The sequence below is a fragment of the Hirundo rustica genome, chromosome 1 (genome assembly GCF_015227805.2).
Source record: "Hirundo rustica isolate bHirRus1 chromosome 1, bHirRus1.pri.v3, whole genome shotgun sequence".
Lineage (NCBI taxonomy): Eukaryota > Metazoa > Chordata > Aves > Passeriformes > Hirundinidae > Hirundo > Hirundo rustica.
In genome coordinates, this window is record NC_053450.1 from 149,763,086 (window position 1) to 149,782,075 (window position 18,990).

Sequence of the window (18,990 nt, forward strand, 5' to 3'; positions counted from 1 at the left end):
TAGCAGCACTGTGACTAACTGGTTAACAATAGTTTCAGGTTGTGCTGCACGGATTTTACACGTATTTCAAAATGCCACTGAGCTTTACAGTGCACTGCTTTCCCTTGCAGATGGAAGGAACAGGCTCCACCAACCCTGTGTATCAGGTATGTCTGTCAGCAGCGCTAATTCACCATAAATATTGCTTCCCCCCACCAAAAATACTGTCTCCATCTCCCCTCCAGGAGGCAAAAAAAAAAAAAAAAAATCCCACCGTGCCTTCCATTTCTCAGAGTAGCTGGGATCCAGCAGAACACAATATCCCTCCTTTGGTATTTAGTACTGTTACTTTTGTATTGACAAATCCAGGAAGAAATGGGTGCATGGGCTGCCTGCAGAAACTCTGCAAGAGCTGTTGTTCCTGCCGAGTTCCTGCGGGCTGTGGAAGCTGCAGGCTCCAGAGCCTCTCCCCGTGTCTCTCCCAGGGCAGGATGAGCCCAGCACGCCCGACCTGGAGGCAGCACAAGGTGGATGCAGAAGCTCTCCTGAAGGTTTGCTGCTGTTTCTTTTCCCAGCCCCGTTTTTAACTCTGTCAGCACAGACAGGTGCAGGCAGATGTGAGCTCAGCCTGCCCCTACCCCGAGCCTGGGGGACTGGTGCCAGCCCCTGTGCAGGAGGCAGGGGCTGTGTGAGCGTGGCTCAGTGTCCACAGGCCAGGGCAGAGGGAGCCTCTGTCTGTCTGTCTGTCTGCACAGAGCCCAACAGCTGCCCTGGAAAGCTGAGGCACAGCCACTGCTCTTCAGTAAGACAACTTCTTCCTAAGATATGGATACAGGCATGAAAGCTAGGGATTGTTCATTCCAGGAAAGGTTCTGTTACCTCTCTTGGAAGCTGCCAAGGATGAGTCCGGCAGCAGCCCCAGGAAGAACACAGAAGGAGCCAGGGGAGCTGGCTGCCTCCTTAGCTCTGCTCTGGTCCTCCCAGTCCAGATTGCCCACATCTACCTCCCCTTCCTGGAGGGAAATGGAGCAGAACGTGCACTTTCCTAATGTAGTTTTGGCCAGCAGCTATCGCTTGAAAGCTCTGTGGTGGTCTGACATTAAAAAATTATAAATCTGTTAAAAAAGGTAACACTTTTCTAGAACACAGTCACACATTATATCCTATTTTGATAGAAGGAGAACAGTACCAGCATCCTTCAGGCCATATGTAGGCATGTCAAAAAAAGAATAATTTTCAAAAGAAATTCCTGGCTGCTAATAAAAAGTTTACTATCTGATCCTTTGTATATCAATATGGTGACTCAAGGCTGGTTCTGGTGCAATATACAAATGCATTCAGTGTTTCTTTGTGCAATGCCTGCTTGGTTTACCATGCTAAGACCTGACTTCCAGTGTTTGTGGCCAGGTGGAAAATGCCCAGCAAAATAGTCCAGTGTCCATGTGCCATGTTTTCTCACAAAGATAAGGACAATTAGGAAGGGAGCTAGTTCTTAATATGGGCTTCCTTCAGATAAGACGTTTCTGACTAAATCTGTATTTGGTAATCAAAGGCCACCCTATTCAAAAAACTCCAGTGAGCTCCATACCCCAAAGTGCCAGCATTTGGTGGAATGGAAATGACAGACAGTTCTTATAAAATTAAACAGAGTTCATTAAGAAGATCTCAGGGCTCTTTGAAAAGCAGAAAGTTATCCTGAGATCTGGCCATGACTGATAGATATTTAAAATTTCAGTAAAGTTTTGTTAATTGGAGGAGCCTTACTATTGTAATCTGTTTCCATATAAGCCTGTATACAGAGAAGCTAGTATGAATAAAAAGAAATACCCGAAATCTTCAAATCTTTAGGAAACAAAATCAAGAGTAGAAATTTCAGTTGCTGGGTGTTTTCTCTCTGCACCTCAATGGGTCAGTGTGGAAGAAGGAACAAAACCAGTCACTATCTCCCTGTGATCCCAGAGGCTGCAGCTATCATCCCATCCCATATCCTCGGGGAGGTCCAGACTGAAAAGGCTGCGCAGTGCTGAGATGCTTGAAAAATTATTTGGGTTGTGGCATGTAACAAACATCTATTCATTAAAGTCTTGCAATTGTGACCCAGCCCTTCATCTTGCACAAGGTCTATAAAAAAGGCTGAGTGACTATAAATGTGTCCCTTGGAGCAAGTTATGGAAGACATTATAGGAAGACTGGTTTCTAGCCAGCTTTTCCAGCTTAATGAATTCCTTTCAAGGATGTGTGAAAGCTCCATTGAGACCAATGGTAAGTATCCTTGGACTCCTCCAGGAAGATTTTATAAGGGGTCTCAACTATTGTATTCTTATTTTTTGTCTATTTTTGGAGACCAGTTAGAAAATTATCTGAAATGGTAACGCTACAGTTCAAGCACTTTTCACTGTGAGGGCTGACCTAACTGATCCATGAAGAGTCAGCAAAAGGCTCTTGGGCAGATCAGTTTTATCATGGTACCAATAACAACGAAAACTACTGGAATTTGTGTGCTGACCACTCTGGAAGAGATAAAAAATGCTTTCCTGCACCTTCCACGCTAAAACCTCAGTCATTTAATTAGTGTACAGATTTGGATTTCCAGTGTGTTCCTACAGACATCAGCTATACATGGACCCAGAATGGGAATACTGAGAGTCAAGGAAGACTTTGCTCAGATCAAATACCTGTAGGTACCTTATATTTATGGTATCTCTTGCAGCAAAAGGACTTTCATCCACACATTTATTATGTTATCAGCTGACTTCACATATTTTCTGTTTCTCCATTAACAGAGTGAGAAAGATAATGATCTGCAGTGTTTCTCTCTCTAGAGACTGGTTTGCTCTTTCAGACTCCGTGCCTTCAATCACTCCTGCCCAAGATGTTGGGATGAGTGGGGGAGGTGAGGGAGAGAAATTATGAGCTATATGGAGAGAACCTACAAAGGGCACTCAGTGGAAAAAAGAGGGATATTTCATCTGGGAAGAAAAAGGCACTGAGCAACGGGGGGAAAGATGGTAAAGAAACAGAACAGTGTATATATAATATGTGGGCAGAAAAAATGGGAGATGAATAAATGGAATAAAAAAAAAGGTATGAAGTTTTAGCTGAAAAGTTCATCATGAAGCCTTTACTTGTGTGACTTCCCATCCAGCTGTACTGGAATATCCTGCTATTCAGCTTTTTGCTCAGGTACAGAGCAAGTCACAAGGCCCAGGGAGTGAACAAGGGCGACACAGGGCAGCACACGCCAGGCCAGCTGCTCACACTCTGCTGGACCTCGTCACACTGACCTCTGGAGCTGCTGCTGGCACCTCTTTGTAAAGTGCTACACAAATGAAAACTCTTTTTATTATCCAAAGACAGAAACATCCCAAAATAGGTGTTGTCACATGTAGCAGGGATTACAGACACATATGAAATACATGACATTACAGACAGGTCCACAGGCTGATGGCAGGGCAGCTGTCACCTAGAGATCCTTCTGGCTTTGTATCAGGAAGGCCTAAAATATTGTGTTTGTATAGAGAAGGCATGAGCATCAGGAATCTGCTACTGTCTTGATTAATGGGCAGAACCATCCTTCACCCTCTTTGGAAAGCTGAGCCATGGATTCTAGGCATTTCCCTATTTCATTGTTTTTCAGACTACAAACAGAGGCAAATTAATTCCCCATGTAATTCCATTGAAATCTAGTACATTAAATGATGGACCGCATTTATTTAAGCCTGTACCAATATTTATGAGATGAATTTAGGCCCAGAATGTGTTGGCTGATGGCCCTTTAGGATTGCTTTAATGGAAAGACTCCCCAGCCACTGGGAGTGACAGTGGGGACTGGGGAGGAGGAAAGAGAAGAAAAAGGGCAGAACAGAGACCACAATAATTAATGCTTCGTGAGAGAGAAAATGAGACAGACTCAAAGGACAGAAATACCAGCACTTTATTTCATACATTGCGGAGTTTCAAAATCAAATCAATGGCTTGAACACAGCTTTATCTACACAGGTGCCACAAGGAACTTAGACACTTTCTGTTATTTAAAAAACAACAACCAGCATTAAATTGTCCAGCCACAGCAACAGGAGTTGCCAGACTCCTGCCAGAGTGCCATGGAGCAGGCACAATACAGATGGGAAAATCTTTTAAACCTTACTCATTTTAGATTTCAAAAATACATCTGACATTGTTATGCCAGCACCACAGGCCTGCATAGGTGAGACTAAGAGACAGTTCATTTCAGTACAGGGATGATGATTTGGGTGGATTTGAAAGTCATTACAGATAACAGAGCTAGAAAGAAGCTGGAAAACATCAAAAAGGAAGTTCCTCTTCACAGAAACTAATATAAGGAAGATGCAGACCCTTCCAATGTTTTGTATAGCCTTTCAAAAGTTATTTAGAAGTTCCTGAGGCTGAAGAATACCTCCTGGAAGACAGAGATTTTTCACAGCCCTTCAAATTAGAGATATAAAACCTAAGTCCATAGGCCTAAATAATGTGGTTTGTGATATACAGAAATGTGTGTGCCCTCTGAAACACTCAGCAAAGGGATCAAGAGTCAATAATGGTTTCTTCAGCTTTTTACAGGGGAAGCAGTTTAGAAGCAGTGTCAGTCTCATGGAAATCACCACATGGAAATTACCACTGAATTCAGGGACAAAATTAATAACAGGGGCAGTGTAGAATCAGTTGAGCTTCTTTAGTTCTTTGAAAATGTTATCCAATTTTAGTTTGGCACCCGTTTATATTTGTGGAACATAAAACCTCCCTTGTTGTTCTGTACACTCAGATAGTGTTTGAGTCTCATGGACTTTCACCTTTTCTTTGCAATTAGGTTTTGTCAGTTATTTGTAATTTTGTCACCTCCAGAACAGATTACTCCATCATTTAGGGCAAGAACAGAGGGGACCTTTGGCACCACCAGTCTGTGACTGCAGAGGAGTTTTGACCAATGTGCCCACACCACAGCCAGACTCTGCCCATTGCTTTGGATACCCCTCCAGTTCTTGGTACAATTCATACTTTTAGTGATATACATGAAATCTTTGATAATGTGGAACTCCATTTAAATACGGTGTCTCCTTCAAATCTGAGTTGTTGCTGTTGGGAGCTTGGTTTTTCCAAAACCAGCAGCTGAGTATTTTTGGTCTGTACATCCAAAGCTGCACTTGGCACATTGTGGGCACTGTAAGTCAAACCAGCTGTTTTCAATGTTACTGTATTTCCATACTTGCATTATTTGGTTATTTGCCCCTTTGTTGCTGGATTGGCAGGGGTGGGGTATTCCTGGTTTCTTGATGGAGCTTTACGAAAAGCAGCTCAACTTCCTAGACTGGAAGTCAGAACATTCCTGGTTTTACAGGTTTTTATGCACAAACCTGCCGGTCTGTGGGGACTAAGGAGTGCTGCAAAACCTCTCCTCTGTGCCAGCACAACGAGCACTTTGAGCCCTCCAACATCAGGCAAATTGTTACACACCAGGACGATCCCCCCCAGACCAGCCAGGCTGGGGCTGAGCCCTGAGATGCTGCTTAACAAACTAAATAGGAAAATGTGCATGTCTGAAAAGGGAATTATCACTGGTATAATGACTGCTATGCCTCCCTGGAAAATGCAACATGGTGTGGGACTTTGCTTAAGCACTTTTTTTTTTTTTTTTTCCCAAGCTGCTACTGCCGGCTCCAAATGTTCAAGAACTACAGTTTGACCCTCAAAATGACAAGCCTGTCTGTGAAACGATAAATGCGGAGCTCTTTTACTGTGCTTTCTGGTTTTTGAGCTGTTAGGGTGCACCTGGGTCACACTTGCAAGCTTTATACTCTAACCATTAGGACTAGAAACTTACTTTAAATTAAAGAAAGAGGAAAGCTGAGTTTCTAACCTCATTACACAACTGTAGTAGCTGGAGTGTAAGTGAAACATCAAACATCACAAGACTTGTGATAAAATCATGAGTGCTGACAACATCAATTTAGAGTAGGAGGTGGGATAGCAGGGGAAACTCAGGGCAAATGGATTTACTTTTTATCTTAATGTTTTTACAGGCTGTCTACTTTTATCTTTAATCAGAAGTTTTCAGTGGCAGCTCTTTCTTCGTGTATCTGTGCATGACATTAAAAGGTCACTTCTGCATTGATACCTGATGCCATTTGCTAACTGCATCTCTCTATCAGAGATGACATGAAAAGGTAGGTGTACTGATGTACCTGGTGCTAATATCAGAGCAAAGAGAAATTATGGAAGTCCAGGTCACGAGTTCATGGGTAAAACGGCATTGAGAGGGATTCTAGTCCCCTGTGGGGTGTGCGTGTGTGAAGAATACAGGATGTTTCTCATGGCTCTGATATTTACTGTCTGAGCAGAGAATACTGGATGGAGAATTTGCCACTAAAGCTCCACAGTCTTTGTGGAATGGGTTGTTTTAAGGCATGGCGTGCTGGAATTTTTTATGCCTGAAAATTACCTCAATGAAAAATAACATGGAAGCTTACAAAGGTAGGTAGAGTTAAACCTTTCATTATAATAAATTGTCTGTAATTAAGCCAAGTAATTAACGGATCACTATGATTATAGATCAACAGACTGCCCAGATCAAGAATTCAGGTCAGTCTTCTGTGATGCCAAAGTGGCAGCAGTGACAAGTGGTCAGCTGTCCCTCCACTATTAGAGGCAGTTTCCAAACAGTGCTTTTATTGTTTGAAATGCTTCAGTTTTAGGGAATTGTGCAGTCACCAGTCCTTCCAACCACATGCAAAGGGTTGCCAGTGGCAGGTTCCTTGGTCACCCACCTGCTGTCACTTCGTCTGATCTGTCACTGCTCTGAGAGTGCCAGGGCAGCAGAGTGGCCAGATAGAAGGCAGCTCCAGCACAGGGAATACTCCTGCTCTATCATCATAATCCTGGGATTTAAAGTAAGGAGCTAAGCCTGGTCCAAATGGTCAGTTTGCTTCAGCTGCTTTGCACAGCACCAGGGGTACAGGCAGGGAGCACAAGTGAATTTCATGGTGACAAGCCAGAGGTTTTTATATGACGTAATGTTGATATTATACATCTTCCACTCATGAAACCAGCTCCAGATGCATCTGGGTGGGACTGAGTTCTTTAGTTCGTGGGTGATTATGTGCTAACTGGAAGGAGAGACACAGCCCCTGTGTGAATCAAGAGGAGGTGCTAAGGGTCTGTAGTGTGGCCCTAGTCACAGCAGAAGGGATCCAGCCCAGTGCTATCCCAGCAGGCATATAACAAAATCAGAATATTCCACTTATTCCCTTCCAAAACATCACAAACTCAGAGAATTCAAGACAAGTACGCACAATTTGAAGATCCTAATAACCTCAAGTTTGCTCTGATGTGATACATAACCACATGTAACTCACAAGCATGAGAGAATTTCATAGCCCATAGTTTGAATTTGGAAAACAAAACAACACAATTTTAGACGAAAAATTACTTTAAAAACATATTTCAGTACATTCTTGTTCCGCATATTGCTACAGAAACAGGGTTTGACCTGTTCATCCTCATGCAGGTGATTTGGCGTTTGGTCTGATTTGATAGATTTCATCTTTCTACAAAATGCAAGTACAGAGGTCAAAGAAGGAAATGCTTTGTCATCCCTGCCTGCTTTCGTGGGGGAGCACTGAGGTTAGCCTTCTGGATGTAAAATCTTACCACAGAGACAGAGAACAAGATTGGCTAACCACAATGACTTGACTCAAAGAATTAGCAGCTCTGACATAATGGAGGCATTCCTGAAAAATCTCAAGTCAGAGCTCTGCCCACTTTTGTGAATAAATAGCAATCAAAAAATCTAGGGCAATAAAACTCCATAGGCATCTCAGAATTTTATTTCAGCCAACATCAATCTTCCTTCCCTTCAGACAAGCTAAATTATACCGGTAAATCAGAGACGTTAAATCAGTCAAACCAGCTGAATGCAAAAGCTGAGGGAAACAGACCAAATTTGAACTGTGTATACTGAGAGAAAGAAAACTGCTCATAAAGTTAAATCTTAAATAAACATGAGCCCTTAGAGGGGGTACCCAGGGAAAAGGAAAGACTGCAGTCCAAAACTTCTGAGAGGCCTCTGAATAAACGTACAGGGGAGTGGGAAACGGACTTGGGTCTCTCTGTGCTTCAGAGGCTGCGGCTAATGGAGCCAGAGCTGTAAAGGAGCTAAATCAGACTTACCAAGAAGGCAGGAATAGAGCCATGGCCTGCCAGGGCTAACCACCCAGGAGCATTCCCAGTTGGGTGGATTCTGGAGCTGACGCTGCCGCAGCGACGCTGTTGGAGGCGCAGGATCCAGCGTGCTCAAACCATCCGCACAAAGTAGGCCATGGCAGCGCCGGCTCTCCGGGGACTCAGGCTCACGGCCCTCCCTGATGTCACTGCAGTGGCTGAGGACGTGACATCCCTGCCTTCCTAGCTCAGGACCCCTTCCTGCAGGGGTGGAGACGCGGCTGTGCCGGCTGCCAAGTCACTGATGCGGCAGTGAAAGCTCCCTGTTAGTTCGAGCTGATTCGTGCTGAAGAGAACGGACCTGGAGCAGCTGAGCTCCAGGGGCACAGTGTGTTTGGTTCTGCTGATCATACAAGAGGGAAAACTCAGTGATGGAACCTCCACTGGCTGAGGTACCCATGGAAATGCTGACCACGCTGCAGGGTCGTGCCTCAAACCCTGTGAGACTCCAGAGGTACAGGCACTTTCTTCACCAAGGCCAAGGACGTGTCTTACGTCACCCACCTCTCTCCCACACAGACATTTTCAGCTCCCAAACCACACAGGACATGGGGTTTGAATGCTCCAATACAACATTCTTCAAGCTTGCCACATCTGTAGGAACAGGATGGCTCACTGCTTTGTAGGTGCCCTGGAATAACCTTTAATCAGAGCAAATATTGGAGAAACTATAATGAAAGAACACCCATGCACATACAGACACATACAGACAGCAGAAACCAGTAAGAACATCCTGATTTTCTCCTTCTGTACTGCAGATCAGCTCCAGGAGGCATTTTGCTGTTCCATCCAGTGAGACAGCTGTGAACTGTCTGTGGCTGGGATCTGCCATCCCCATCCAACGATTTTGAGTGAGGTTTTCTCAAGGAGTGCCCAGAGATGGAAAACTGAACTTGCCTTAATGCAGAGCTCACAACTGATCTCCCTCGGCTCTACTCCTATTGAGCAAGGGGCATCTGAACTTGTCTGCAGAAAGCAGCTAAAAAAAAAAGGCAAAAAGGGGATAAGAATGACTTGAGATCACTCATCACTTGGGATTCCTTTGATTTCCTCTCACAATATGAAACAGTAGAGGTGGAGCAGGTCTAGTAGATCAGTGAATGCATCTTACTTGAAGAACAGGATTAATATCTTCCCACAGCCATCCACAATGAAGAATTCTTCAGTTGCCAAAATAATTCTGTGCTGAACAGAGGAATCCAGAGGTGGGAAGCAATTCTCCGTGAATTTGCTTTCTGGATGCTTAATAACTGCATATATTCAGCAGCATCATTCTCTAAAACAAACAAAGGCATTTTCTTCTGTGGTGCCCTCCTGCCTGTTGGCCATAGGGATCAGAATCCCCAGTTCTGTTCCTAAAGGCTGGATCCAAACTACCAACTGGTGGGTTGAACTTTGCCAAGACATTTTTAGAGGAATTATAAAAATCCCTCTTACAGAAGGGAATTATATGCAGTACTTAGGCAAAACAGGCATTCCATTTATAAATATAATTACTTCTGCTATTCTATCAAGAAAAAGAATGTAGTAGTGAGGGATACAACAGAGAAAATTATTTATGTGTTGACACTTGACAATATAAATAGAAAACAGATCTGGCTGGAACTAAGTGGGAAATGAAAAAAACATGAGAAAATATGTAACTGAGATTACCAGTTGGGGGGATAATTTATGACCACTCCTAATGCATTCTTTCCAATGGAAGTACAGTCCCTCATTTTGCTTTATGTTTGGATTGTAATTATACCTGCACTTCATTAGCAACAAATGCACGAGCTCACTTCGGGTTTTTTGGCAAATTATCTTCTTTTGACTGATGTCCTGAATGCTACAAAGCAGGCAAAGGAGGGAACAGAAGATGGCTTGGACACAGTCCCTCTGCTTTAGTGAGCTGTAGCACAGGTTGGGGAAGACAGGAGTGAGAGTGCCATTCACACTCTCAAGCAGTGACTGGATGAAATATTATCACCCTAGGAATGATCCTGACCCCATCTCTTGTATTCAGGCTCCCTTTATTTGGGCTGCTTGTCTGGATGTGTCCATTACTGCACATCTTCTGCTTTAGATTTGGGAAGAGTATTTTGCTCCAGCATCTTCATTCTTAATATTAGTGATTTATCACATATGGTGCACTATATTTTTACAAAGCTGTAAGATACCATGGTGATTAACACCATATGAGAACCTAAATAGAAGGGAACAGGATAACAGAAATGTCCTCCCAGCAGACACAGGGCTTTGGCTTGTTTTTAGAGACAGTATCTCAGCTGCATGATTTTACTCTGTACATAAGAATTCTAGGAGTTCCATTATAGAAAACCGTACTGTTCTTGACAGTGTTGTAAAGAGGACAAAAAACCTCATGTTTAATTTCCCTCTAGCCTTTAACTAGGATTTTCAGATCAATTTGGAGAGATCAATTATTCTAACTCTTTTGATCATACAGATTTATTACTTTGATTTAAGAAGACAAGAAAAAAAAAAAAAGTAAGAACCACAAGTATTACCCCTTGTGTTTAAACATGTACATACATATATTCTGGTAGTGATTTCTGGTAGGAAAATAGCCCAGCTTCACACAGCCTTGCAAACTTGTCCTGTCAATACTTGTGCAGTCCCCACACAAAATCTATGCACTGAATTGACATGGCAATGAGAAACTTATCACATTTTACTTACCCACCCAAAGGCTGGGAAAGCCTGGAGACACTGAGGCTGCTTCAGATGAATACATCACTGCTGGGCACGACACAGCCCTGCTTTCCAAACAGCTCTGTCCTCACCCACCTGGATTAGGGCTTTCCCCCCTGCACTACCAGATCCAAAGCAAGGATTTTACTGAAGTATGGCAGCCAGCAAAAAAAGGAGGATTGTCTCTGGGCACTGGGATAAAGCAGAATGACAGCCTGGGGGAGGCTGGAAAGCATCAGGGTGAAATGCCTATGGCACAAAGGTGCTGGATGTGAACTTTGACTCCTGCTGGGCTCCCATGGGAGACAGGGAAAAATGTGGGAAAGCCAAAGAGGTGGCTGCAGGTTGGGCATCCCTGGGTACTACTTGATCCTCCAGGGTCAGGGCTGGCTGATCCTCCAGGAGTGCCAGGAGGGCTGCAAGGAGCATGGGGAGATGAGCATGAGCAGCTCCACATGCATCTTCCCCCCGAGCAGCACAGCACAGCACAGGTTAAATTAAAAAATGCACTGGGGAAAAGGTTGTTTCTGTAAAACTGGTCACTAGCAGCCGGGCCTCCAGGGATGCTCTCCTTGCCTAAGGATGAAATGGGATTATGAAGGTAATGTTTGCTGCGCTGTAATTAAGGTGGTGTCAGGACTTTCATTAAAAAGTGGGTTTTTGTTGAGGGACGACGGCTTGGAAAAAATTTTTGCTTGAGGCTGAAATATAACATGATTCTCAGCCAGAAAACACATGCACTACCTTTATTATATATGTAATTTAGAATCTCACTATAGTCTTGGCTGTGAAGGCTCTGCTATTGTTTCCATAGGGGTATGTAGCTAATTGGTTTAAAAAATTAGTTATTAAAGTACTGAAGGACTGAATTCTGTTCTGGAAACTCACATATGTGACATGTCCCCATTAACTGTCTGCAATTAACTCCAAAAACCAAAGGCCAAATGCTGCTCTTCTTACTCAGACACACAATGTTACTGAAGCAAACAGCTGTAAACAGGATTGGGCACCTGTGTCCAGGTGTTTACCTCTCTACAACCCAAGGCCTCTCCCACATTTTAACAACTCGACAGAACATGAGACCATCCCATGGTGGAGCAGAGATTATTTCCTTGCAAAACTGGCAAGTTTGTTTCCACAAACAGTATTTAAATTCCTGTTATTGTAGCACCCAGGATCTCGGATAAGGAACCCCTGTGCGTGAGGTGCTGTGCAAAACACAGAATAAAAACCCCATGTATGACTGCACACAAACAAATCCTTTCCCCCATTTCATGGCCAGGTTTGTATTATTTCTGTTAGGTAATCTGAGTGTAAGGCACCACTCCTGCAAACAGCAAACACTGCTCAGACATTTATTTAACTTTCTGCATGATAAAATCCCAACTTCACAGCAATCTATTGTCTTTCCCCAGAGGTGCACACAAAGGGACCAGCTACTGCCCTGGGTTCTGGCTGCTGGCTCTGGGGTTTTTCCATCTATCTGCACTGTTTGGCATCTACTGCTTTCAGGTATTAATTTGATTTTCCTCAAGCTATTAGCGTTCTATCTTTTTGGATTTAACCCCCCGTGCAATTAATAGTATGTCAGAAAACATTATTTCTCTGCTGCCCGCCACCACATAAATAAATAAAAGAATAGTAAAGTTTATAAAATTACAGTTTCATGAATGCGTAAACCAGACAGGAATTCACACAGATTGAAACAGAAATTCCTAAGAAACTCATAGATACTTTATGTGACTTCACAGGGATGCTAAAAAAATACAACATAACATAGCAGAGTTCATTGTTTCTTCTCAGAAAAAAAACATATAAATTGCAAGTTTAGGAAGAATTTAAGCATTTCTGCAACTGGTTAAATACAGAACAAACTTTAATCAGGGAGTAGTTGTCTTCAGCGAACCTATTTATGCATCTAGTTATTTATCTGCCTCATTTAGCATCCCGAGGATCATAGCCTCAGTTTGGAATAACTTAATGAATTTCAGTAGAGTACTGCAGCTACCACTTGTAAAAATAAGATGCTTCAAATGCAAACATGCCCAAAATCAACATTCCTAATGGACAAAGCTTCTCCATATAGGAAGGTATTATTAATACTACTACCAGAGGCAGGCAAGCATAATTCCTCATGTGGACAAACTCACCCTGAGTAGCTTTTTGTGATTTCACTTAAATGAATTAAAGAAGTTAGATTTAATCCAAAAAAAAAAAAAAAAAAAAAAAAAGAAAAAAGCCAGAAGATGCCAGGATGAGTGAGTCTGCATGAGGGTTATACTACAACCACTGGTTTTAAATTCACACTCTGGCGTGCACAAAAAGAACATTTTTTTTAATGAAGATAAAAGCCTCCACGTGTAATAACTCGATATATAGACAAGCCCTAGGGGCTTGCATCTTGAGCACTTAACATTTTTGGCCTCATCTTAATGGATAAAAAAAGGTGTTTCTCAGTCACATTAGCCCAGTCAAAGGAGCTTAATATGATGAAAAGGCCTTAGGGTTTGGTGAGGCTGAGGTGTAAAGGTGTGAGCACATCCATCACAGCGTGGGCACCGCTGCCTTCAGCACGCGCTGAACTGGCCAGGGGGGAGCAGGAAAGGATGGGAGCAGGCAGGGATGGGGAGCAGGCAGGGATGGGGAGCAGGAAGGGATGGGGAACAGGAAGGGATGGGGAACAGGCAGGGATGGGGAGCAGGCAGGGATGGGGAACAGGAAGGGATGGGAACAGGCAGGGATGGGGAGCAGGAAGGGATGGGAGCAGGCAGGGATGGGGAGCAGGCAGGGATGGGGAACAGGAAGGGATGGGGAGCAGGCAGGGATGGGGAGCAGGAAGGGATGGGAGCAGGCAGGGATGGGGAGCAGGAAGGGATGGGGAACAGGAAGGGATGGGAACAGGCAGGGATGGGGAGCAGGAAGGGATGGGGAACAGGAAGGGATGGGAACAGGCAGGGATGGGGAGCAGGAAAGGATGGGGAGCAGGAAGGGATGGGGAACAGGAAGGGATGGGGAACAGGCAGGGATGGGGAGCAGGCAGGGATGGGGAACAGGAAGGGATGGGAACAGGCAGGGATGGGGAGCAGGCAGGGATGGGGAACAGGAAGGGATGGGAACAGGCAGGGATGGGAAGCAGGAAGGGATGGGGAGCAGGAAGGGATGGGGAACAGGAAGGGATGGGGAGTAGGATGGGTTGGGGAGCAGGAAAGGATGGGGAGCAGGAAGGGATGGGGAGCAGGAAGGGATGGGAACAGGCAGGGATGGGAAACAGGCAGGGATGGGAACAGGCAGGGATGGGAAACAGGCAGGGATGGGGAACAGGAAGGGATGGGGAGCAGGAAGGGATGGGGAGCAGGAAAGAATGGGGAACAGGAAGGGATGGGGAGCAGGCAGGGATGGGGAACAGGAAGGGATGGGGAGCAGGAAGGGATGGGGAGCAGGCAGGGATGGGGAACAGGAAGGGATGGGGAGCAGGAAGGGATGGGGAACAGGAAGGGATGGGGAACAGGAAGGGATGGGAACAGGCAGGGATGGGAAACAGGCAGGGATGGGAACAGGCAGGGATGGGAAACAGGCAGGGATGGGGAACAGGCAGGGATGGGGAACAGGAAGGGATGGGAACAGGAAGGGATGGGGAGCAGGAAGGGATGGGGAACAGGAAGGGATGGGGAACAGGAAGGGATGGGGAGCAGGAAAGGATGGGGAGCAGGAAGGGATGGGGATCAGGCAGGGATGGGGAACAGGAAGGGATGGGGAGCAGGAAAGGATGGGGAGCAGGAAGGGATGGGGAGCAGGCAGGGATGGGAAACAGGCAGGGATGGGAAACAGGCAGGGATGGGAACAGGCAGGGATGGGAAACAGGCAGGGATGGGGAACAGGAAGGGATGGGGAGCAGGAAGGGATGGGGAGCAGGCAGGGATGGGGAGCAGGCAGGGATGGGAACTGGCAGGGATGGGGAGCAGGAAGGGATGGGAACAGGCAGGGATGGGGAACAGGAAGGGATGGGGAACAGGAAGGGATGGGGAGCAGGCAGGGATGGGGAGCAGGCAGGGATGGGAACTGGCAGGGATGGGAAACAGGCAGGGATGGGGAGCAGGCAGGGATGGGAACAGGCAGGGATGGGGAGCAGGAATGGATGGGGAACAGGAAGGGATGGGGAGCAGGCAGGGATGGGAACAGGCAGGGATCGGGAGCAGGCAGGGATGGGGAACAGGAAGGGATGGGGAACAGGAAGGGATGGGGAGCAGGAAGAGATGGGGAGCAGGAAGGTAAGGGAACAGGAAGGGATGGGGAGCAGGAAGGGATGGGGAGCAGGAAGGGATGGGGAGCAGGAATGGATGGGGAACAGGAAGGGATGGGGAGCAGGAATGGATGGGGAACAGGAAGGGATGGGGAACAGGAAGGGATGGGGAACAGGAAGGGATGGGGAGCAGGCAGGGATGGGAACAGGCAGGGATGGGGAGCAGGCAGGGATGGGGAACAGGATGGGATGGGGAACAGGCAGGGATGGGAAACAGGCAGGGATGGGGAACAGGCAGGGATGGGGAACAGGAAGGGATGGGGAACAGGAAGGGATGGGGAGCAGGAAGGGATGGGGAGCAGGAAGGTATGGGAACAGGAAGGGATGGGGAGCAGGAAGGGATGGGGAGCAGGAAGGGATGGGAACAGGCAGGGATGGGGAGCAGGCAGGGATGGGGAGCAGGCAGGGATGGGGAACAGGAAGAGATGGGGAACAGGAAGGGATGAGGAGCAGGAATGGATGGGGAACAGGAAGGGATGGGGAACAGGCAGGGATGGGGAACAGGAAGGGATGGGGAACAGGAAGGGATGGGGAACAGGAAGGGATGGGGAGCAGGAAGGTATGGCGAGCCCAGCCGTTGTTAGCCCCACATTCCTACAAACTCTGGGTCAATTTGTGTGGGGGGCAGCTGTTGTCCAACAGAAGTCAGGATATTTCACAGAGGGGAGCAGGTGAGAAAACATGAACTAGAATGAAATGGTTTTTTTCCTCAAGGATTGTGAATGCCTCCAGAGAGAGCAGTTAGATGCATTCCAGGCAAACTGGACCTCCACACCATGTGCACTGCTCCAGAGCCCCTGGTAACTGGAATTCTCCAGCTGTCTGGGGATGCTGCTCTGGATGAGAAGCGAGGGCTTTCCCCTCACCATGGCAGCAAAAAGCATCTCCCCAAACTGCTGGGAAAGCCCCTGCTGCTCAAGGAAGGGTGTGTGTGTCACAGCCACTACCCAGGCTGTGCTGCTGCCTGAAGTAAGGCAGATCCATGAGATGACAAGTAAGCAAAACTGATGAAAAGAAGAAACAAACATTTCAAGTTTAAAACTAGGCTTCCACAACACATTGGTTAGCATACGACAATTAGCATATGCTAACATTTTTTGTAGCCCAGCCAAGTTTAGTACAAATTAACTAGAAGTCACGTATTTGTATGATGTAATCCTGATTTTGTCACTTGATTTAGGCTTTGTCTAGAACTCTTTTAAATTATCTTGGGCTTGGTTTTTTATTGCTGGAAAAAAAAAAAAAATCCAGCAATTTGTCTATTTCTGAACTACCTGAGTGAATATAAATGCAGATGTAAAAAAAGTATCACCATCAGCTGATGTGCTTGCTGCACTCAGCTGCCCCTGCACCTTCATCCTGAAGTTTGCTACAAGGAGAACCATATGGGATGTGCAGCAGCACCAAACTCTCTGCAGTTTTCAGAGCAGCACACTGAAGTTAGCAGATGTTGAACACAGTCAATTATCAATTTAGCACAGGGTAAGACAAAGTGGTTCAATATACTGAACATCTGAAATGTTACCGTGTTGCTGATGTAGCTTAAATGCAGCCTTTGTGATAACTTGGACTTTTCTGCAAGTGTAAAGAGAACAAAAATTAAACTTTTATTTGGTTTATGTAGAGTGATGAATGATCATTAAACTGGCAAAGTTCTGAATTAATGTCATAAAACAGAAAGTATCTGGATCCCATTCTTGATAGAATCCAGAATAATTTTCTTATTATTTATGTTCCATACACCACTTTAATTGCATAAAGGCAAAATTATATTTACTTTCCAGTTGTCATTTTCCTTTAATTGTAACGGGATCATTTTCCTTAATGAGCTGATTTAAGACAACATCCTGTCTTCAACTTTTCCTATTATGAAAGTATTTGTTATTAACCACATTGGGACAATTTAAGATGTTTTGAAGTTAAAACTGCTAGCATGGCTGGTTTAATCAGTACTGCAAGGGTCTCACATTTCAGAAACAATTTCAAAACTACAGAAATATTTATTTTAAGGAAGACTAGAACATAAAATTCTAGCTGAAAGTTTCAACGCTGCTTGCCCTTGAAAGTTAAAAAGAAGCAGGTGTGTCAGCTCACCTAAGTCAGTTTACAATGAACTAGAGGATCTCTTAGCGTTCAGTAAAGCAGACAACCTGTTCGTTCAATATTACGTATTTGCTGTAAAAACGTGCGTTTTCCAGACAGCGATAATTTATAATAGGTGGTTAGTGTGGCCAAGGTATAAACATAAAAATTTTCCTGACAGAACTGTTCAAATATCCTGAATCAACAAAGCACTCCCACACTGGATTTATGTGTGGTGACACGTCTCCCAGCTCGTCCCTCTGCCTTCTCCAAGTGACAGATAACGCCAGCAAATAGCTTCCTACAATTCCATCTCCGCTTCAGGTTCCTGCTCACGAGTCTCTGAGTCCTACACAGTTCTTCACACCTTTGATTGCCACAGCAGCGGCTGCACAGCACAGACCTGCCCAGCTGTGTTTGGACACGTAAGGAGATAAGGCACAGCAGCAGAGCTAACTCATAAGCTAAGTCCCTAATTCGCTCCTGTGCTAGACCACACTACACCAACGCTGACTTAGTCCTGCCTCCACTCTCATTTTATATCGTGTTAGATACGTATACGCATAATTAATGTATTAACAAAAACAAAAGGAGAAAAAACTTTAAATTACACATTTTTGTGTGAGACACACATCCCAAAGCTCAAACCGCTCACAGGTGACCCAAAGGTATTAAAAACCATTTCCATGGGAGGGCTGGACGAACCACGCACGGACAAGCGAGCCCAGCGATTTCTCCGGACGCGTTTCTGCCGTGGGACGTGGCAGCTCTTCCCCACACACCGAGCAGCGGGTGTGAGCCCACAGTGCGCTCACGTGTCGCAGCTCCAATCAATTTGCACACGCAGAGTGGCTCTGACACATCCGAGGCTCACCCAGGCCGTGGCGCATGTGCGCAGGGCCCGCTCACGCACAGCCAGGGTTTCAAGGAGATGGCCATTTTTTTTTTTCAGTAGACCAGATGGCAACCTGGCAACTCCAGCAAGTGCCACACCAGCGATCCCACTGTGCAGAGGCGGTGGCCTTTTCCTTCCCTCTCCCTGCCCTTTTTTCCTCTCTACTCCCCCCAAGCCTGGGCCTGTATAGCACTAGATGTTTTCAGTTAAATTACGCTAACCCGCCCGAGTTAACAAAATTCAAAGGCACTTTCTACTGCCAGACAACATGTAAACACATTAAGATCCCATATCTGAAACTGTATGAGCTGTATACCCATGCTGTCATTAGCAGACTTCATAACACAAACATTTAACCCAGGATGTATTTTTTTATTTGGCATAAATGAGTACATTTTCAGTGATAGGGCCAAGAAAGCCATACCAACAATCCAGTCGTTCTCCTTGCATGGTTGAACAATAGGGATAGCTCTATATAATTTTATATATATATGGAAGTGGAGACAAATGTGTTACTTTCTAATGTATTTCATACAGGACATGAAAATGTCACAAAGGTCTAATTAATTACTCGCAAACCTAGAAAAGGAATCAACAAAGGCTTTGTTACAAAAAGGTTCTGAAGAAAACAGGCCAGCGAAAGTATTTGCCACAGCACACCATTTAATTTTTTATTCTGACGCTGACAAGTGAAAAACTGGGGAAGGAAAAGCAGCGTAAAGATCTGGATTGCTTTGTGTTTATTTTTACTTAAAAAAAAATAGCGACCAATACCAGCCCCTCCTACCCTCTTTGTACCTGTGCGATA

The 18,990-nt window shown here is 45.3% G+C and overlaps 1 protein-coding gene across 1 annotated transcript in view; it reads left to right on the top strand.

The window, feature by feature from the left end:
* The window catches only part of XRCC2 (X-ray repair cross complementing 2), a 34,667-nt gene extending 32,517 nt beyond the window's left edge, over positions 1-2,150 (top strand). Inside the window, exons 3-5 of the mRNA XM_058422487.1 lie at positions 111-146; positions 465-530; positions 2,099-2,150. Of these exons, the coding sequence (XP_058278470.1) occupies positions 111-146; positions 465-530; positions 2,099-2,106 (110 nt within the window). The 3' untranslated portion in view covers positions 2,107-2,150. The remainder of the gene's footprint in view (positions 1-110; positions 147-464; positions 531-2,098) is intronic.
* Positions 2,151-18,990: the final 16,840 nt, after the last annotated feature.